At 47.4% G+C, this 22,800-nt stretch overlaps 1 protein-coding gene across 1 annotated transcript in view; it reads right to left on the bottom strand.

The window, feature by feature from the left end:
• The window catches only part of Hephl1 (hephaestin like 1), an 82,119-nt gene extending 78,920 nt beyond the window's left edge, over positions 1–3,199 (bottom strand). Inside the window, exon 1 of the mRNA XM_008823116.2 lies at positions 3,022–3,199. Within this exon, the coding sequence (XP_008821338.1) occupies positions 3,022–3,191 (170 nt within the window). The 5' untranslated portion in view covers positions 3,192–3,199. The remainder of the gene's footprint in view (positions 1–3,021) is intronic.
• Between the last annotated feature and the right edge of the window lie 19,601 nt (positions 3,200–22,800).

Below are 22,800 nucleotides of genomic sequence, written 5' to 3'. Positions count from 1 at the left end.
TTAGACTCAATAGGCCTTTAAAAAAAGAAAAATAATAATAGAGGCATGAAGTTTGAGCGGGGGGGAGAGGGGTAGTAGGTTGGGTGGAGATAGGGGAGAGGGTCCGAATATGGTCAAGATACTTTGTATGAAATTTTCATAGAATCAATAAAAATATTTTATAAAATAAAATACAGAATATTTCAAAAATTGTCACACAGGCGGCTCACTCATTCCCAGGTCCTTCTTTGCTTCAGTTTCAGGACTGAACATTTGCAAACCATTCCTCCATTTCCATTCGCCACTGTGAGACTCTTTCTAGAACTGGCAAATCAGGTAGGATTTTTTTTCCCCCGTTCAGTTCCAAAAATCACATCTGATGCTCAAGTGACTTTAGGAATTGCATTTCAACACCCTCATTAAGAAAAGTGATATTCACAGAGATAACACACATTCAAGACCCCACAACAAGTTGGGGTCTCTAGATCCTATTCAAGGTCTCTCTGCTCTGGTGGAACACTGGGCACTGGGCACTCTGGGTTCTCTGTATGCCAGGCATTGCTCTGAGCCTCCAAACCAATAGACTGCCAGGATGGAGCCGAGCCATCCTGATAAACTGGCTTATTTGTGCTTTAGAAAGTCCAAGTGCCTGGTATTCTGCTCTGTCCTTCATGGGATATTGGCACTGACAGAACTCTTACAAGATGGGGGTTGTTCAACACACGTGGCCTTCCCCTCCATCCTCACAGGGTGTGAGTCCATCTGGAGCACACATACTGGGCCCATCTACGGTCATCCACCGCAACGTCTTCACATGCAGCTGGAGTACATGCTCTAGAGACCACAAGCAAAGTCAGCAGTCAACTGCAACTACACACCTGGGGGAGGCGGGGAGGGGCTTGCCCTGAGCTGCCTGCCATAGCCACTCAGCCTTCCAGCAAGTTCTGGACACCCACTCATGCTCCCCTTTTAAAAGCCAGCCATCAGTCCTACAAAGCTATCCTGCAAAAGGAAATGCATGGAGACCCTTGATATCCTCTGGGTGACATCCTCATGTGCCAGCGGCTTCCAAAGCCAGACACCCACTCATACAGAACAGAGTGTGTGTGAGGCCCTCGCTCTGATCTGATGCTATGGGAAGGAACAGTTTCCAACTTGTCTATTGTAGTTTTTACCCTGACTCCTCACCCCTGCTTCCCTTTATTCAAAGCCCCTTCTTCAGGGTGAAGGGGTCCACAGGGAGACCATGTGCTCTTCCTGTCCCCACCTTTCTGGAATCAGCACTGGAGTCTGAGTATTTAAGGTACTTGGGGTTTTGTTTAATAAACCCAGAAAGTCAGTTTGGCTACTGACCATTGATGATCATTTTCAATCTTTTCTCTGAGGAGTGATGGGTGAAATTAAATGCACCCTTGATAAGAATTAAGACTTCTATAGAAAGTTAATACTGAGATCTGTGTCTTCCATCAAAGCTGGGTTTAACTCAGTAGCAAAGGATCAACTTTTCTAAGAAATAGGTTGCACAGCAAGAGGACACATAGGCCCTGGGATCCAGGTGTGTGGTAAGGCCATTTGCCCAGTAAATTCTAGAGGTGTTCAACCTCAGAGTCTCTGACCTGGTTGGTGAAATGGGAATAAGTCCTGCATCAGAACAAAGGCCCACAGCTCTACTGATCATGTCATCTTTAGGTTGATGACTACTTGATAGGTTCCGTGTAGGATTCCAAGCATACCAGCGCCCTAAAACTGCTCACGCTGGTCATTTTCCAGCAGCTCCCTCTCTCGGGCAGTAAAACCCTGGTTTCAGAGCTGACCACTGGCAGACAGGATACTTTTAAATTTCCTATCTATTTATCACAATAAAGACCACCATGACGGACTGAAGATGGGGAATTGAAATGTACCAAGCACTTTCTTTAGAAATAATCCTACAGGCATTAAACTTCCCAATACAAAGCTTAAGGAAAAGTCTTTGGCCTCCAGATTGGCAGGGGCCTCATCATTTTTTAGAAAACAAGACATGACTGACACCATTGTATTGTTAGAAAGGCAGGAAGTTGAATACTGAGCCAGTTGGATCTCAGGTTTCCCTCCAAGCTAGGAGGCCCAGCTCTGAAGGTCTTACTGGTAGACCCCGTGCCATGCCTGAACTTGAGCAAATAGCCTCATCTTTAAGGAACCAAATGTGGATGTTGAATGTAATAGGCTGTGCGCATCAAGGAAGAAGTAGGGGTTAAATAACTCGACAGCGGTTGACAGGTCGGCGATGTCTTGAGAATCACAATGCTGAAAACACACATCACAGCTTCCAAGCCAGCAAGTGACTTCAGAGGGAAACCTAGGAGCCAGCACCGCATCTGAGGCCGTGAGCCTTGAAAGCTAGTCTCACAAAAACTAGAAGTCAGAGTCATGAGACACTCCGACACCACCTCCCCCAACCCTGTCATGAGCTCTCAGAGGACATGGCCTTTCAGGACACACAGAACCAGGGCTGGAACAAGCTGCTCACCAGAGAAAGTCATTTCTAAGAAGACTCAAGGAAGCTCTTCAAAAACCAGCCACTTCTATGGCAACCTCTCCATTTAAATATTGCATCACAAGAGAAAAGCAGGGCCACATACAGCCTAGTTATCTCTGATCAGTTTGCTTATTCTAAAAATAAGGCTAAGACAACTGGGTGTATTTTTTTTTATACTTAAGAGCTCTTGAAAGTTCTCAAGGTTTCACAAGTTTGCCCTTTATTCTTCTTAGCATTGTCTAGAACCCCCTAGAAGCAGCGGGAATAGGGGGGCTATTCAAAATACCTGGCTGTTCTTTTCACACTCAGGGGTAACAGATGGTGCAACAAATGTCTGGAGCTAGGAATTTCTCTCACAAGTCACAGACCTACCCAGGCTAGGTCTCCTCAAGCAGAAGTGAAGCCGAGCTTTCGGTGAGGCTCAGTTCATACCCATCATAACCACTCAAGGAACACAAACTCCCTCCCTCAGAGTCAAAAAGTAGTCAAACCTGGGAGTCTGTGAAGACCCCAAGTTCACTCACTTGTCTTCTGAGAAACTCTTCCCAGTGATAACGTCCTTCCCTTGAGGAACATAGTTCCAGTATTCTTCCACAATCCCGATGTAGTACGTTCTGGTAACTGCACCAATCAGCCCAGGCAGACCCAGGAATGTGAGGAGAAGGGTGCAGCCAGTAGGCTGCTTCTGAGACATTTGTGGATGTAACTAGGGCAGGCAGCCTGCAAGGGAGTCAACCCTGTTGATCCCTCCCCCTCACACAGAGCGTGTTATAAATAAGGAACAGACCAGGCCCAGCTCCTCCTCCTCAGGTAGCTTGGGGTGGGACACTGGCTGAGAACCTGTGTAAGCAGAGCTTGCCCGGTGGGAGAGTTGCTATGACGACAAAGCTTCTGCCAGTCACCCAGGAGATGCGTAACTGGCTTATTCATTCACTGGCCAAGCTAAACGGCCTGTTTCTGAGAGTTTTGGCACTCTTCTCTGATGTGAGCCGTTTGTCTTTCCCAGGAAGCAACCGAAGCTGATGGGTTCTTCCCGCCTCATCTTCTCTGCCATTACAGCTCATTACAGAGCCATCCTGTTCGGAGAAGTGGGCTAGCCCAAGTGGACCAGCAGGGAGTCTTTCAGGCACCGAAGGAGGTCTGGTCTCTGTCCGAAGGCAGAGGGAGTGATGTAATGCCCTCCAACTTGTTTTATGAGGCTACATGAAACAATCGTGCCGCATCATAAAGTTCCTAACAACACTATAAAGCCTCACCACTGCTCCGTCCGCTCACACACCATCTGCCCGGAGTGCTCTCAGACCCCTACCACAGCTGAGGAGCTTAGTCGTCCTGATCAGCTGAAATCTTAGACACCGTCACACCTGAATCACCCATCCTTCCTCACGATGAGTGACAAGTCTTCAGAAACAAGTTTCAGCAGCTGGTCTTCGGATAAATAGGTGAGGGCAGTGTGCTCTAAGCTTCTGGGCTGTGACCTAGAATCTCAGTGTTGAAAGAGACCTTGACTGACCTTGGAAGACAGCCAGTCTGATCACCACACAGAGCTGCTCCTGATCCAGCAACCCTGATGTGAAGAGGACAGCCTCCCGGGCTCTGAAGCCAGACACGGGTTTGAACCCAAGTCCCATCGCCTGCCAACTTCATGACATTGAAGAATCGCTTAATCACTGCAGCCTCTGTCTGTGAAACGGGCCTGGGGGACTTTTTAGAAGATTTAAGTGATGTCTGCAAAGTGCCCGCCTCTGTCCCTAACAGAGGTGAGGGGCTCATTGGATGCTGAAGTCCTCCCCCTACTCCTGCATTGGGAGAAACCATATCATTCTGTGCATCACCTGACTTGGGTTCCCAATATTCTTCTTTCTTTCCCAAACTTCACCCACCATGCCTTCTGTAAACTGAACATACCCCAAAGATGCTCCATAACACAAGTCTTGAAGTATTCTCTCGCTAATAAAATGCACACAGAATATTCTCACAGCCAGGATCCTCTCTGCTTGGATTTATTGATTTGTCTTTCTGTCAGGGAACCCTGGTAGACTAATTCCCATAGCATGTTTTTCTTTCACTCAAGCCTACTCCTATGATTCTGGAAACTTCCATGGGCTTGGCACATGGAACCACTCTAAATACCTTGAGTAACTCTGAGCACAGCCTCTGAAGAACTGAGTGAGAAGGGCTTGAAACATGGAAATATCCCAAACCAAATGAATTCGGAGATCAAGCTACTATGGGCCTACTGCAACCTTCTTAGAACATATTCTGTTAAGATAAATTCTTCCTGATAAGAGAAACAAGGAGGTCAAAACACAAGAAGATCAAAAGAGAAGAGTGATATGCTTAACCAGACAATGCTTCAAAACCAGGTGTGCAGAGCAGGGCATGGTACAAGCCTGGATCCCAGCTTCACAGAGAATTCAAGGCCAGCCTGACCTACACGGAAAAAGCTAGGGCTGCATGAGGCTAGACCAGAGTTGCCACAGAAGACAGGGTCAGCACATTGAGCTCCTTTGAAGGACAGAGCTCGGTCACCAAGGAATAAATGTCAGGTGAAGAGTCTGCTGTATACAATGAAACATGGCTTTTAAAATGCATGGGATCCAGTGTGGTGGGGGGTATGGGGTACAGATAGGGAGGGGTCTAAATATGATTAAGATGTGTTGTAGAAAACACAAAAAAATTCAACAAAAAATACATATTGTAAACACACACACAAAACAAACAAACAAACAAAGTAACTCAACAAACAGACAGGGTTCCTAGAAGACTTTGAGGGCTTCCCTACTCCAGGGCAATCAAGGCGCTACTCAGATGCTATCTGAATTCCCTAAGAGAAAGGAAAGATCTGATGTAAGGGAATTCCTGGCTCCCTCAACATTCACTTCTGAAAACACGATGTGATTGCCAGAACAAGATGTAGTGACAGTGTCAGGAATCCAGTTAGGAAACGGGAGTGACACAGTGCTTCTGCTCCAGCGGGAATTCCTCAACATAAACATAGCAGCATGCCGTTTACCCCTAATGGATGGGGTGACACAGCCAGGCCTGCCACTCACTCTGGATGTCCTCAGCGCTCTCACCAGATGTGAGCTATGGTGATACAAGGCCACACATCTCTGAAATATAGCACAGGGCATTTTTATCTATTCTTTGACAATTTCTTGCCATGTATATGATGTATTTCGATCATAATGACCCACTAGTGTCCCTCACTCCTGCTAAACCCCTTCCTCTTCCAACAAGTCCTACTTTCATGTCGTATGTCTGTGCGCATGTATGTACGTGTATATGTGTGTGTGTGTGTGTGAGAGAGAGAGAGAGAGAGAGAGAGAGAGAGAGAGAGATATGCTGTGAGTTTAATTAGGGTTGCCTGCATGAAGATGTCAAGGGGGAAAGTGAGGGGTATTTACTGACGCATGAGTGATGAACCAATGCCCACACCCTCTCTCAGCAGCTGTTAACTACCAGTGGCCCCATGGGGCAGAGGTGAGCCCTCCCAAACCCCTCCACCTTCCATGACAGAAGCTGATGGGCACAATCTGGAAACACAAGGCATTTAAACAAAACTTTCATCTTGGGAGAAGCCAGTCAGACAAATGATATTCTAGAGAGTCTTAGCTGAGGTGTTTTTTATTTATTTTTATTTTATATGTATGAGTGTATTGCCTGCACGTATGTAACTACACCTGTATTGTGCAATGCCCATGGAGACCAGAAGAGGACGTCAGATCACCTGGAATTTGAATGGATGGTTGTTAGTCACCACGTAGGTACTGGGAACTGGACCCAGGTCCTCTGCAAGAGCAGCCAGTGCTCTTAACTGCTGAGCCATCTCTCCAGCCCCTGAGGTGTCATTTTTTAAAAATAATTTTGATGACCTGTCATGAGACTGCAGTTTTTAAGAAATGTATTAAAGTCCCTTCAAGGATTCTTGATATCCAAAATTATGACTATAAACTGTCAGCTCAGCCACTGCAGCACTATGGTAGACCACAGCCCCACCTTATTGGGACCCTAACTGGCTTGGTGGAACCTCGTTATCTCTCACCAGGAGCCCGAATTCCCTAACTTCTGTCTTCTGATGCTAGAGTGAACTTCCCACTCTAGGCAGAACCAGGTCTCTCCACTACCTGAGGGTTTCAGTTGCTCCTCGTGGCGTTCAGGACAAGGGCTGAAGGCCTTGACTCGACTCTGAGGTTGGTCCCAAGTCCTGGGGACCATGGGTCTCCATCAGTCTCACCCCATCATGATGGCCGACACCATGCCGTCTGTCCGTGCTCTGACCACAGCTGCTCCGGTCTTGCCAGCATTTATTCCAGAGCACAGTAACCACTTGTTTACTTGTCTGCCTCCTACACGTGCTTAGCACAGGCATGAGACCAGACCTTGCTCTGGTGTCTCTGGTGTCTGATACCTTACAGGCACAGGTGACAGGGTAAAACTGTGCATATGTGAATGAAAGAATGACTATCAGTGGCTTATACAGATGCAACTTCCTGTTATATAGCAATCTGTACTGAGTCCTTTTTGTGGGTCAACCTAAACAGCAGACACTCTACTCGAAAAGAACTTAATAGGGAACAGCCAGGGACATGCAAATCTGTGATGTGCATGCCAGAACAGGTCACAGGCGGTTCCTGTATAAAGCTGAGGTTGAGCTAAAGGGATGCTCTTCTCTCTCTCTCTCTCTCTCTCTCTCTCTCTCTCTCTCTCTCTCTCTCCTCTCTCCCCCTCCTTCCCATCTCTCCCCCTCTTCCCTTTCTTTCCTGGTGCTGCTAGGGATTAAACCCAGGGTCTTTTACATGATAAACATGTGCTCTGAGACCATGGCGGGGAGATCTTCAAACGATAAAGATGAGGATGACAAACACTGTTTTGAATCACTAATCCTTGACTAAAAGAATTACTCAGAAGGTATGTGAAATGCAATTGTTTATATCAGCCCCCGAAAAGTAAATAAAGCCCAGACACTATGATGGGAGGGCCATGTGCATATCTACCCTGGTAATAAGAACAGATCATGAGACCCTGCCAGGACCACAACCTTGTTCGAAGAGTTCATCTGTGGGAACATCTGCCTCCATGACCTGTTCTACCCTGGGCTGATATGTCTCTCTCTGATATGCCATCACGTCCTTCCATAAAGGGCATGATACAAGTTTCTGCATGTGTTACCCTGTGAGGGAAACACTGGACACCAAATCTGAGGAAGGTGAATAGCTTAAGTTCACAGACTCAGAAAACAGCTGTGTCACAATTCAAATCTGAAGCCCACACTCCAGGCCACCACACTCAGTACACTGTCGTGGAACTGGGCTAAACTGAAAGGCAAGGCCAGGCCAGGCTGCCTTTTCCTGGAAGTAAACAATGACATCATAGACAAGGTCTCATCTGCCGGGCAGATCAGGCCATTATGGGGCAGATGCTCCCATAGTACTCTTTGAGAGAGGCTGTGGTTCCAGCAAAGTCTCCTGTGATCTGCTCTTGTAACCAAGACATGCACATGACCCTTGCTTCACAGTCTCTTGGTTTTATTTATTTTTCTTGGGGTGATATAAGTGACTGTGTTTTGAGTCTGACAACTTTCACAAGTGCGACCTCATCACAGCAGCCCACGTTACCCTTGTCTTACTGGTACGAATGCTGAGGCTTAAAAACATCACATGGGTTTCTCACTGCATGTCACGCACAGAAATAAGGGAGTTCTGTGAGTCACCAGCATTCCTACTGACAGGCTGTGTGAAGAGCCGTGAGCCTAGTTAGGAAAGCAACATAACCATAAATCCCTTAAAGTGTCCAACTGGCCCTAAATTGGCAGCTTGGCCTTGCTCAAGTCTTACCAACTGGTCACTCCCTGGTCTGAAGGTGACTGTTTATGGGGCCAACCTGTCTCCTTTAGTGCCCTAAGATAGCTCGCCGGACAGAGAAAATAGACTCTCAAAGACACTAGATCCTGGCACCAAGCAAATTCCTGCAGCTGAGTTCCTAAGTCCAAACTGCCCCGCCCTTCAAGGCAGACGCCTGTTTTCCCAGGCGGCTTCAGTGCTCTGCTGTGTTCTCCGAATAAGGAGGACACATTCCGCGCCTGTGGTAGGTCTGCCTCTGGTTCTTAATTCTCAACTCTAAGCTCCTTTCCTAAATCTAACACCTACAAAGGAATGCAATGAGGAGAGAGGGAAACAGAGACTATCCAAAAGGGCCTGCTTCAGACCCCTGGGGGACCCACTGTATAAAGAAAATTGAGCCCGGGCTAGTCACACGCCTGTCCATTGGAGGATGACCCCAAAACTGCCCCTTGCGTGCAGCCCACCTGACCACACTGTAACAGTTACAGAACCTCCCAAACCCCGAACATGCCTTTCTGTCCCATTTCTCCAATTTCCCTTCAGCCCTCCACTCGTCCCGCTCTCCACCTCAGTCTTCCCTCGCATGTACTTCCTCAACGCCTTGTCCCACCCACACACCCACAGCCCTCTCCTGCCTCAATCATTCCTTCCTTGCACAGGCTGGCCTGCTCCTCCCTGTTCCATACTGTGGATGGCTTACACATTCCTCTCTCTTTTTATTTTTGTTTTATGTGTATGCATGCATTGCCTGCATATGTGTAACTGCACCCATGTCATGCGATGCCCACGGAGGACAGAAGAGGGCGCCAGATCCCCTGGAACTGGAGTTACAGATGGTTGTTAGTTGCCATGTGGGTGCTGGGATTCGAACCTGGGTCTTCTGCAAAAACAGTCAGTGTTCTTAACCACCGAGCCATCTCTCCAGCTCCACATGCCTCTCTCTTACACACTGGAATCTTCTTGAAAACAGCCTCTCACCAGCACTCCCCGACACACACACCCTGCTACACCTGAGGTCTCGGTTTCATCAGAAGGCAACCACAGTTCAGGGGCTGCCCAGCCTCCACCCCCAGCTCCTGGTCCCCATCTGGCCTTTTCACTCTTAACAAGTCTCATCTTCCGGAGCTCTGGGAGCAGCTGACTTCCTTGTGGGAGTCTTCCTCACTCTGGGCCCCATGCCGATGCCAATGCCGATGCCAACCTTCAGTGCTGCCTCCACTCCAGGCTCTGAGGTTGGAAAGCTTGCCTCGCCTTCACACCCAGGCTGTTGCTTAGGCCACTTCTTATCAGGATCAGGAAATTTAACAACCATCTTGTTCATCTCCCAGTTGGTGGTTGGTACAAAGCCAGGCATGCAGCAGACCCTGAGGAAACCGCAGTATTTACACAGTGATGTTTACAACACATGAACTGTGTGCTGTTTCTCATACCGTGCCCTTCATCCTGTGCAACTATAACACCCTGTGAGGATGCTCTAAACCTGAGGAAGGTGAATGACTTGCTTACGCTACAGACACAGCAAACGGCTGAGTCACGACTGAAATCTGAAGCCCACACCCCAAGCCACCACACTCAGCACACACCTTAGAACTGGGATAAACTGAAAGCCAAGGCCAGGCCAGGCGGCTTTTTCAGGAAAAGGAATGAGAGCATCATCTGAGACGTGTTCTCAAACATAAGCAAGATCTATGCGGTTTAAGGAGCAGAGCTAGACCTACAGAGCACAGGAGCAAACTGTCACCCAATGAAGTCTGTGATGAGTTCATCTAGCTGGGTGTCCACCAGGGCCAGACACTGTGCTCTGCAGCAGGGAAGGAGATAGGCCTGGTTCCTGTCCTCAGAGACATAAACAACAAATGGGTTGAAGAGTTCATGAAGTTCAAGTGGAACCCAAGGTGGGTGTGCGAGGAGGACCTCGGGGCAGAGCCCAGGGAGATCCCGAGAACATAGGGAGGTGGCCCAGCGGAACCTCGGGGCAGAGCCCAGGAGTGCTTTAGAGCTTGGGGAGGTGACCCAGCTTGTTCTAAAGCGTCTTTTTATGGGTGGAATAAAACATAGAGAAGTCTCTGTCCTGACACACTGCCATCATATCATCATAAAAACAAAAAAATCAGGGTGAGCCTGAAAGATACCTTAGTAGAACTCTGTGAAGATGGTCAGTGGGCCACATCCCTGCCCAGTGGGAGCGCAAGCTCTGTTTCTGTTCCTTGATGGGCGTAAGAAGTGAAACCTTATGGTTCATTTTTATAGTGCCTTGAGCCAGCGAAAGTCCAAATATGGAAAACGGAAAATACTGGACCCCTGCTAGAGTCTGCCGTCTATTAGCCCCTACACCCAACCCAAACTCTGCTGGTTACTTTCCCATACACCCCAACCAAAAGTCTAGAGTACAAAATTACTAACGGCCAAGCTTGGCTAAAATCTCAAGCACCTGATAAAATGCAGAGACAACCCATGCATGTTTTTTGTTGAGAAAAAGACAAACATAGGTAGAAGAAGGAACATAAGACCCTGATGAGGTGTAAGGTCATACCCCTGATTACTCAGTAAGAAGGAAGGGAAGAAGGGTCACATGTTAGGGTTTAAAGACTATTCTCTGCACGCAGCCAGCCAGCCACACTTCTGGCCTAATAACCAATTTTCAAGTTGTAAAATAAATTGCTTTGCTTTTGCTACTCTGAGTCCTTATGCTCTTATGAAGTGAGATCTTTGTTTCTCGCACTAGGAAAGGCCTGAGATGTCTAACATCCCCATTCCCAAGGCAAACAGGATACCAGTGACTCAAGAAAGCCCGCCTTCAGCCATGGGGATGTTGGAAGAAAGACAACCACTTTTACTTTCTGCTCCAACCCATTTTCCTCTCCTTTCACAGGAACCATAGCATGCTGGGAACATTGAAACGCCAGCACTCTGTGATATGTGATCTTAATGTGTTTAGGCAGGACCACCCTAGGAAACATGTGGGCCAGAGCAGCCCTAAACAAACAGTCCAAGTATGAGCATATAGTCAGTGTTCTGGTGACCTAATTTCACAGTCTGACAAAAGAAACATCAGGGTCTGGAGAGATGGCTCAGTGTTTAAGAGCACTGGCTGTCCTTGCAGAAGACCCAGGTTCAAATCCCAGCACCCACATGGCTGCTCACAACCATCTGTAACTCCAGTTCCAGTGGATCTGATGCCCTCTTCTGACCTCTATGAGCACTGCACGACACGGGTGCATTTATATGCATGCAGGTATAACACTCGTATACATAAAATAAATGTTTAGAAGAAAAGAAACATAACACCTGCAACAAGGGAGTAACCCACCCATGACACCACCATCTGCAGCTGGGGCTGCCTTTAGAGCCTGGGATGAGCCTGTAGCCCCAGCCCCAGGAGATCTGCCAACCCTGGGCACAAGCTATAGGATGGAGTGCCCCAAAGGGCAGATGAGACCAGAGACCAAGGCCCATGTGGGTTCTTGCTTGGACTCAGATTGGCATGCTTGGATGGCCCCACCAGGCCCAGATGCCATCTTTAAGGAAAGTTCTCAGAGCAAGAAACACCCAGGGATTTAGCTCAGTGCAGGGCCCTCAGCATCTGGATCTAAGGACAATACTGGGCTCAGGCTTCCAGATCCTCTCCTCTCCAATCTGTGATCCTGTGGGTTTTGGTGTTGAAGAGGAAGAGGTGGCTGGCACATTCTGGCCACTGTGAGCAGAGGTGGCTGGCACACTCTGGCCACTGTGGTCTAGGAATAAGGTTTTCCCATGGCCTGGCTGTGCCATCTGAGCATGCCAATCTGAGCCCAAACAGGAACCAACATGGGCCTGGTCTCTGGTCTCATTTTACCCTTTGGAGCCCTTAGGTTCTCCCTGGGCTCTGCCCCGAGGTTCCACTGGGCCACCTCCCTATGTTCTCGGGATCTCCCTGGGCTCTGCCCCGAGGTCCTCCTCGCACACCCACCTTGGGTTCCACTTGAACTTCATGAACTCTTCAACCCATTTGTTGTTTATGTCTCTGAGGACAGGAACCAGGCCTATCTCCTTCCCTGCTGCAGAGCACAGTGTCTGGCCCTGGTGGACACCCAGCTAGATGAACTCATCACAGACTTCATTGGGTGACAGTTTGCTCCTGTGCTCTGTAGGTCTAGCTCTGCTCCTTAAACCGCATAGATCTTGCTTATGTTTGAGAACACGTCTCAGATGATGCTCTCATTCCTTTTCCTGAAAAAGCCGCCTGGCCTGGCCTTGGCTTTCAGTTTATCCCAGTTCTAAGGTGTGTGCTGAGTGTGGTGGCTTGGGGTGTGGGCTTCAGATTTCAGTCGTGACTCAGCCGTTTGCTGTGTCTGTAGCGTAAGCAAGTCATTCACCTTCCTCAGGTTTAGAGCATCCTCACAGGGTGTTATAGTTGCACAGGATGAAGGGCACGGTATGAGAAACAGCACACAGTTCATGTGTTGTAAACATCACTGTGTAAATACTGCGGTTTCCTCAGGGTCTGCTGCATGCCTGGCTTTGTACCAACCACCAACTGGGAGATGAACAAGATGGTTGTTAAATTTCCTGATCCTGATAAGAAGTGGCCTAAGCAACAGCCTGGGTGTGAAGGCGAGGCAAGCTTTCCAACCTCAGAGCCTGGAGTGGAGGCAGCACTGAAGGTTGGCATCGGCATTGGCATCGGCATGGGGCCCAGAGTGAGGAAGACTCCCACAAGGAAGTCAGCTGCTCCCAGAGCTCCGGAAGATGAGACTTGTTAAGAGTGAAAAGGCCAGATGGGGACCAGGAGCTGGGGGTGGAGGCTGGGCAGCCCCTGAACTGTGGTTGCCTTCTGATGAAACCGAGACCTCAGGTGTAGCAGGGTGTGTGTGTCGGGGAGTGCTGGTGAGAGGCTGTTTTCAAGAAGATTCCAGTGTGTAAGAGAGAGGCATGTGGAGCTGGAGAGATGGCTCGGTGGTTAAGAACACTGACTGTTTTTGCAGAAGACCCAGGTTCGAATCCCAGCACCCACATGGCAACTAACAACCATCTGTAACTCCAGTTCCAGGGGATCTGGCGCCCTCTTCTGTCCTCCGTGGGCATCGCATGACATGGGTGCACTTACACATATGCAGGCAATGCATGCATACACATAAAACAAAAATAATAAATAATTTTTTTAAAAAAAAAGAGAGAGGAATGTGTAAGCCATCCACAGTATGGAACAGGGAGGAGGAGGCCTGTCTAGCCAAACTGGTGAGAGCCAGATTCCGTGAGAAACCCTGTCTTTAAGGTAAGATAGCGCACAACCAAGGAACGCACCTGACATCAATCTCCCTGCTCACACATGCACATACAAATGAACACGTTTTATAAAAGGGCGGCTCCAGCTGAAGGTGGGAGCTCTTGGACTGAGATCTCTCAGGGACATGGATTCCCAGGAGAAACACTTCTGCCCATCAAAGTACCAGCCGTTCTGTGGAGAAGGGCTTTGTGGTCGGGCTGCATCTCCCAGCTCCCAGATTAGGCAGGTAGACACATGTATGGATCCTGGAGAACAGCCAGGCCTGTCTGGTTTCATCAGTGAAGTCTGAGTTCCACCATCAGAGCACACCACCTTTGCCTTAAGACGAGCCCTGTAAAAATGCATCTCATGGTATTGATCTCACTGACTGTGGTTGCCTTCAATGGATGCGTTTATTAGGGCTTTTCCCATGAGTAGGTTTAGAGTTAGAGGAGGAACAGAGGGAGCATGAGGCACCCAGTCCTCCAGGAAGACCAGCAAGTTTGCGTCAAATCAGATGGACCCCAAGACCCCAGAAGACCCCACTGTCCACTCACAGACGACTCCAGATTACTCTATTGGTCTAAAGTCATGTCTCATAATGAATCTGAACTTGGTTTCCTTCAAGGATATGATTCCTCTTGTTCATCACAGACGCCACCACGTCCCGCTGTCTTGTACTCGTCTGTAGCATATGTTCAGAACGCCTGACCTGCAGCTGTGCACAATTCACGAGCTTTATATTCTAGGCCAGTTTTCCATTCAACGTAAATTCAACACCCCCACGCAGCTCTCACTTATCACTCATTTACTCAGACGCTGGGGAAGAGGTGTGTGCCACACCTTACCACAGGCAGGCTCACAAAGGCAGAGACAGAGCAGCAAGCGTGGCCACGTAGTCTCACTGACCATTGCTCAGGTGATGTAACTGAGGCTCAGACAGCTGCAGGACCTGCCTAGCACCACCGAGCTGCTCCAGGGCAAGGCTGCAGTTAGTGTGGAGTTGGGTAGCTGCACGGGGATGCCTCACTTGAGTCTGCTGGGCGCCTCATCCAGATCCAGTGATTCTGCCACTGAGACACTTGCCTGACAGAACTAACACAGTGACTCCCAGTGTGTCCTGGGCGCTCTTTCCTGCATCAGGGGCATTGAAACTGTCTTCACAAGGATACAGAGCTGTGTCACTAGCTTCTGTGACTCCTGTTTCCTTAACAGTGTCTGCTGCTTCCCCAAAGCACATGACACCTGACATCACGATGATTGAAAGCAGGCAGTTAAGATATTAAACTTCTCATGACAGGTTTGCTAATTCTCACTAATGTCTATTTTTTAAAAATATTCTTTATTTTAAAATGTGCCTGATTTATGCTCATGTTTAATGGGATCAGTGTTATTTTATTATTTTTAAATGAATTAAGTAGTTTTTAAACTTCTCGGTTCAAATACTAATGTGATAAATATCAAAGGATATGATAGATCAAAACTAAACCCTTTTGAAGACTGAAAGAGGACCTGTGGGATGGCTCAGGGGTTAATAGCATTTGCTGTACAAGTTCAGACCCTGACTCCCAAAAGCTGTTCACTTTTTGGGGGGACTACTGACCCAATAAAGCTAATAAATCTACCAAAGTGAATTATATTACTAATTTTTCCAACAGGCAATTAACCATGTCTAATTGTATACTTTTAAAAAACTTTAGCTGGGTGTGGTAGTGTACACCTTTAATTCTGGCAGGCAGGACACAGAGGCAGTTGGAACTCTGTGAGGTCAAGGTCACCTAGTGCTACGTAGTGAGAGCCTGTCTTAAAAAAAGAAAAAGAACAGGTTCTAGTTTGTTCCCTTGGAGTGTGGTAGGCACTATGTTTGCTTCCATTACATCAAGGTCTATCAGACTTGAGTCATTTATCCACCAAAGACCAGGAGCAACAACCTTGGATCTGTGCTCATCAAGGAGTGCGCTGTGGTGGCTTTATCTGAGTATGTATCTCCACCCCTAAATCAGCTCTTCCACACCTATCCTAATGACAAGGCCCACCACAGAAAGCATACACCAGAATCCAAGGATCACCACAGGGAGCCCAGGCTAGAACCCAGGTGTCACCACAGGGAGCCTAGGCTAGAACACAGGGGTCACCACAGGGAGCCCAGACCAGAACCCAGGGATCACCACAGGGAGCCTAGACCAGAACCCAGGTGTCACCACAGGGAGCCTAGACCAGAACCCAGGGGTCACCACAGGGAGCCCAGACCAGAACCCAGGGAACACCACAGGGAGCCTAGACCAGAACCCAGGGAACACCACAGGGAGCCTAGACCAGAACCCAGGGGTCACTATAGGGAGCCTAGACCAGAACCCAGGGGTCACCACAGGGAGCCCAGGCCGGAATCCTCTGCTGTCCACAGCAACATCTCGTAGTTGACAGTCATTAGCTAGCATGGAACATGGTCTTTATGTCCTCGCTGTCCCACAGTCCATCTTGTCCCCTCCCTCAGGATTCTTCTCTGCCCCCAGAGTAAGCTTTCCATCACAGAGCCTGACTATGGCCACCCCACTGAACCTCTGATTAGCATGAGGCCCCTCATCATCCAGCCCCATCCAGTCTCGCTGCTTCACACCCTCTTTCTGGCTCCATCCTCCATGGGAAGCTCTTTCTTCATCTCCGATCCCACTTTCTCAATGAGGCTTGAAGGCCCTTCAGCTCAGGCAGGCCTTGGAGTCCCCCATCCTGTCATGCCCATCCTTTGACTCAGCCCAAGAAGTCACTTCTTCAGAAGGAGATCTCAGCTCCCGGGGAAGCGCGCACACAATCAGAATCTGGTGACTCCCTTATTCAAACGGGATTGTGTTACAGCTTCTGCCAAATGCTTATTAGTTACATGTCCTTGCAGATGGTCTGCCTGCACCACCATGGATTTCACCAGGCACGGGCCATCCGTCCGCTCAGCAGGGTAGAGCCCGGCAGGTGGGAGGAATGTTCATTCACCTCAGGACTTGATCCAGAAATAATTTTTCTCTTCCTGCATCTTTAACGCCAACTGTCTTCTTGACCTTTACTTACTTGTCCTCAAATATGGGATAATAGAACAGACTGTGGTGATTTGTGGTTTTAATTGATTGGTTTTGGGTTCATTGGTCTTGTCTTTTTAAACGTATTAACACAGTTCTTACAAAGCTTCATCTGGTAGAAACAATGCAATGATATTATTCTCACTACTTTCCTCTGAAAACCACTTCTCCACAGCTCATTCTGGCAGCATCTTTTTACAGTATACATGAAATGGGGGCAGTTGTCCACTGGGTCTTTGCCTGAGGAACATAGTTCAGGGTCCATACTCCTAGGTAACAGAGGAAACTTTAAAGAAAAAACAAGATGTACTTGGAGTGGCTTTTGCTGGGCTCCCCTCACCAGGGTGCTGGCGTCTGAAGCCGGGCACAGCTTCTCCATTTCTCTATTTTCTGGTGTCCTTTCCACTCCTTTGTGGATTTCCAAAGCTCGTCCTTTCTCTGCCAGCCAGCATTTTTCTTATTCTGAATCTCTCCTTCATGAGCTCACATGATATCAGCTTCCATTCCTCCATCTAACCCCAAGTCAAGAAAATCTACTGACATAGCTACATCATACACACTCAAAGGTTTTGTTGTAGGGTAAGGTGTCCAATTAAAGTACAGGTGAACTAAAAATATTGCACAAAACTGCCTTCAAGGCCCTGCACATGGTAGCACGTGTGTACCTTGGAGACTGAGGCAGGAGGATTGTGTAATTCCCAGGCCAGCCTGGGCTGCATAGTGAGACCTATCTCAGAAACAAACCTTCAGGCTGTGAGTATCAGGAATATGTGTGATATAAATGAAAATCGTGTTTGGACTTAGTTTTCACCCCCAAGATATCTTGTTACATCTATGCAAACATTCCAAACCCTGAACAAACCCTGAAATCTAAATCCTCTCGTCCCATGCATTTCAGATAGGAGTTACCCTATGATGCTGTGTCATCAGAGGATTACACAAGACCATTGCCCATGGGGAGAAGCCTTTTGATGACTGGTTTCCCTCGGGGAAGGAAGGTTATCTTGAACTCCCTGAGTCTTGGCTGCAACCTAGTATAATAATCCCAGTCTCATAATAAGCACAACCTCTGCTTTCAAATACATCCCTGCAGAAAACAGAAAGTTTGGAATATAAGATGCTAAGTGCCCAGAGCCCACATTGTTCCGAAGAGGATCTCAAGTCACACCTGAAAAGTGCCCACACTCCAATCAGCCATACTCCAGATACCTGGCCACATTCCGTGGCAAGTTCCTTGTCAGTAGTAAGGATCTGTTAGATTGAACTTGGCCTTAAATAACAAAGTCACTAAGCTACGGCTCCTCGGCCCATATTTCCCCATACTTGGTCTTCCTGGCTCCATGGTTACCTGTCCCATGCAGAGAGACAGAGCCCTTGGTCAAATAAGGATCCCAGTTGAAAAAGATGTCCTTCTCTCTAAACCATGGGTAAAGCCACGTCACCTGACTAACAATAGCTACCCATCTGGGTTTGTTTGGAACGGTGGCCTGAGAAGTCAGGTATCGTCTGGTTGCCCTAGGCAATCCTGCCAAAGCAGAGAACTCTATTTTACTCAATGAAGAAAGCATTTTAAGATTTGTATTATGGGGCTAGAGAGATGGCTCAGTGATTAAGAGCACTGACTGCTCTTGCAGAGGACATGCGTTTGAATTCCAGAACCCACATGGCAGCTAACAACCATCCATAACTCTAGTTCCAGGGGATCCAATGCCCTCTTCTGACCTCTGCAGGCACTGCATGACATAGGTGCACTTACATACATGCAGTAAAAAAAATACATGAGTAAAAAAAATAAATATTTAAAAAAAATAATAAAGGCAAATGGCATGAAAGAAATGATCACTTTCTACAAAACAGATCATGTTTCTGCCATGACTTTATTAAAGATAAACTGTGGTTCAAGCCCTGAGAGGAAAGGGCAAAGAACAGACACAGAAGCTTCCACAGTTCAGCATGAGCACAGGAGCCAGGTGCAGACCTGTGGCCACCAGTCGAAGGTCAGAGCAGTCATATCACAGCCCAAGCCAAGCCCGCACTCCTCAACCACGTGAGTCAAAAGACCCTGGGAGAGTGTGACCACGAGAGTTGTGTGACAGCTCAGGCACACTCACGGCTGGTGCTCTCTACATGGACGCTACATTTCAATAGAAAGTTTATTAGACTGAAAATTGGCTGGGAAGGGTCTAAGTCTGCACTAACTTTTAGATGCTTCCCTGTATCTTTCCTGAGGTACTTAGAAAAGTCTGGAAGGACTAAGTGCTGTTCTGTTGGATGAGTAGTTGCTGGACACGTGCAACAAGTCAGGAACGAGAGGGGCCGTGTGTGTGAAGTACAGAGGCCCAGGGCTGATGGGGCGGCTCAGCGGGCAGAGGCACCTGCCACCAAGCCTGACATCCTGAATTTGATCCCTTGGTGGGAGGAGAGGACCGTGCTGTCTCCGGTTGTCTCACAGGTGTGCTCTGACCACCACACGGGCACTCACACATACCACACACACACACACACACACACACACACACAAAAAAAAAAAAAAAAAAATCGATAAAATATAATTAGAAAATTTTAAATAGTGATACTAAAATTCTTAAGTATCATTTTTTTTTTTAAGTTCAGGGCCAGTGAGATGGCTCAATGGGTAAAAGTACTTTCCTCAAAGTCTGATGACCTGAGTTCGATCCCCAGGACCCACATCGTGGAGAGAATCAGCTCCCGAACATTGTTCTCTAAGCTCCGTGCATGTGCCATGGTACACCTGTACTCTCACATACAACATGTACACACACACACACACACACACACACACACACACCACACAAATACTGCTACTACTACTAATAAAAAAATTTACATGAAGCTGTAGACAGAGCTAATATTTAAAAACCATGCCCTTAGGGGCTGGAGAGATGGCTCAGCAGTTAAAAGCACTGGTTGCTCTTGCAGAAGACCTGGGTTCGAATTCCAGCACCCACATGCAGGCTAACAACTGTCGAGAACTCCAGTTCCAGGGGAATCCAACCCCCTCTTCTGTCCTCTGCAGGCACTGCATCATGACATGAGTGTGCTTACACACATAGGTAATATATTCATATAAATAAAATAAAAAAAATAAACCCATGCCTGTAGAGACAGTACCTTCATTATTTCCTTCATAGAGGAAGGAAATAATCTGCATACTGCTCAGGATTACTAGCGGAAAACAACAGGAGTTACCTCCACTATTGTGGGATGAAGGGAACTTACTCAAGGGCACTAAGAAACTTTCAAAATCTCTAGGTAGGCAGAGAAAGGGCTTTGAAAGGAAAATGACGAGCCGCATCTCAGGGTCTCCAGAGGCAATTCTAGAAAGCACCCCAGCAAAAAAGTGGGCAAGCACTGAGTCCAGTTAAATGGATAACTGCAGCCGGCAAATTCGGAGGACAGAAATTATATTCAAGGTTACCAGGACTTAGGAGAGAAGAAGAGTGAGCCATTATTGCCTATTGCTGGAGAGTTTGTTTGGTATAATGAAAAGTTTTGGAACTAGCTGATAGTGATTATATAATATTGTAAAAGTAATTAACGTCACTGAATTGTATACTTAGAATGGTTAAAATGGAAAATTTTGTCACATTGATTTATAAAACTTAAAAATTAATGTAAAAGGCCAAGAGCCATTGAATAGTACATTTTAAAAGTGGGGTTTGTAAGTTATATTTCAGTAAGGCTGTTAACTCTCTTGTTAGCTAAGTGATGCCCTTTACGGTTGTAAAGAAAGCTGTTTGGGACAGCTATCCTGGGATCAGGAGCGAACCTGGTGACTGAGCCTCCATTTAATGACCATAAAGTGCACTTGGTAAGCACTAAGATTCTTTCCTGTGTTGAAAGTACAAGATTATATGAAAAATCAGAGGCGAGGAGCATCAAGATGGGTTTCTCTGGGCTGCTTGAAGTTAGCCCCAACCGAGTGGAGGAGGATGAGACCAAAGGTTCTGAGGCTGGTCGCTGAATCCCACCTGTGATGCCCTGGGCTTGATCTGGTCAGGGGAACTGGGCCAATGTCAAAGCATCTGTGATTGACTCCGGCCAAGCTGTGGAGGCGGCCTGCCCCACCCTCACCTCACTAATGTCAGATCCATGTCTCATGAGAACGCCCATCTTCATAGAGAATTCTAGAGTATGAACTCTCATTCTGACCAGATCCAGAGCGAAGGAGCAAACCAAGGACAGGAACTGCAGCAGATTCTGACTCTAAACGCAGTCACCCACCCTCCACCCGCAGTTCCAGTTACTCAGCCAGCCATGGCCTGAAATGTTAAAGTTACAGAAACAAACCTGATGGTTGATTCTGATTGCCAACTTGATGGGATTTTGAATCACCATGGGAACAAATCTCTGGGCATGTCTGTGAGGGATGATCTGGATTAGGTTAAGTGAGGTAGAAGGGCACTGTAAGTGTGGGTGGCACCATTCCACTGGCTGGGGTCCTGGATGGAAGGACAATGCAAGCTGGGCACAAGCACTCACTGCTCTCTACTTCCTGGGGGCGGTTACAGTCTCGCCACCCACCTCCTGCCCCTTCCCTGTGTGCCTTCTCTGCCGTGTTAGACTGTATCCCCCCGGCTTACTGTAAACCTTGAGTTGTTTTGCTGGGTATCTTGTAGCAATGACACAAGTAATACAAAACGATTTGTTGTTTTAAATTATACAGTTCTTAGAATGATGCAATTAAGTCTCACACAGTCCTCTTCAGACCAGGACACGACTTGTCCCTTCATCCAGTGTATCCACAGTGTGCAGGGTACCCACCCATCAGTCAGAACCATCTTCTGTTCCCAGACAAGAATGCCATGATCTCAAATGTGTATGTTCAAATTAGCCTCAATCTTCTAGGACCCTTGCCCACCTCACTCCTCACATCATCTTAAGAAAAGGTGATACAGTACAATATCTTTTTTTTTGAGACAGGGTCTCACTGTGTAGCCATGGCTGGCCTGGAACTCACTGTGTAGCCCAGGCTGGCCTCAAACACACAGAGATCCACCAGCTTCTACCTCCCGAGTGATGGAAATGATACCTTAAGAGAGACCACATTCACATAACTTACATTATGTTTACTCTTCTTATTGGTTACGGCTAATGTCCTATTGTGTGCAACATAAACTATTATAAGTACATATGTGTAGAAATATGGTTCAGAACTGTTCTTGCTACCAAGTTCTTACCAAGTGCTGGGGCTCTTAGAAAGTATCCCGGGTGAATGAGAAGCCATGGCTTTGGTAGAAACTTTCTAATAATTACAATTGTCTGAACATGGAATGGATAATCTGGTAACATGGTGAGGCCCTATCAGTGTATGTCCAAGAAAGACTAGACACACCAATTTCAGTAGAGTTATCGCTCTCAGGAGCACCTGGAGAGCTGGTTAAAACACAACACAGCCCACAGCTTCTCACCCAGCCTACAGTGATCATCTGCATTCTAACCTAGGAACTCAAGTGCCCAGGTGCTGCTGCTGCTGCTCCCAGAACCGCAGGCTGTGGCCCACTGCTAGACGTGTCTCCTGCTCCTAGGCTGGATGTGCTACTAGAGATTCAAGCTTCAAAGACCCTCACGTGACAGACGCTCATGTTCCAAGGAGAGGTATTTGTCCCCCAAATGAAACTCAATTCACTTTAGTTCAGATAACCAAGCATCTATGGAATGACTACCCACCACATTCCTGCCAGTAATGTGGATACTAGCAGTAGAAAGACCAGAAAATGACACAGCTCTGGGGACTTTGCAACTGAACTGGAAAGGTGAGGTCCGCTGCTGCACTTGGCTGAGCACTGTGTGGTTCACCTCTTCGATGAACGCTGATTGTTTTTATGCTGTTCCTAAATGTATAAGCTCAATGTGGGGAAGCACAGTTCTTTAAAAATATCTTTGGCGGGGCATGGTGGTGCAAGGCCTTTAATTCCAGCACTTGGGAGACAGAACTATGTGAGTTCCAGGCCATCTGGAGCTACAGGGGGCCCTGTCTCAAAAAAGACATTATATATACATACATATATATATATATATATATATATATATATATTCAACCTATAAAGTACTTAACAAATTACAACCTTCCTAAACCTTAACTTATTCATGTACTAACTAAAGGGAGATAATACCAAAGAT

Source organism: Nannospalax galili, unplaced genomic scaffold (genome assembly GCF_000622305.1).
Source record: "Nannospalax galili isolate Female #2095 unplaced genomic scaffold, S.galili_v1.0 scaffold469, whole genome shotgun sequence".
NCBI lineage: Eukaryota > Metazoa > Chordata > Mammalia > Rodentia > Spalacidae > Nannospalax > Nannospalax galili.
Note: the sequence above shows the minus strand (reverse complement) of the source record. Positions and strands in the feature narration are given on the sequence as shown.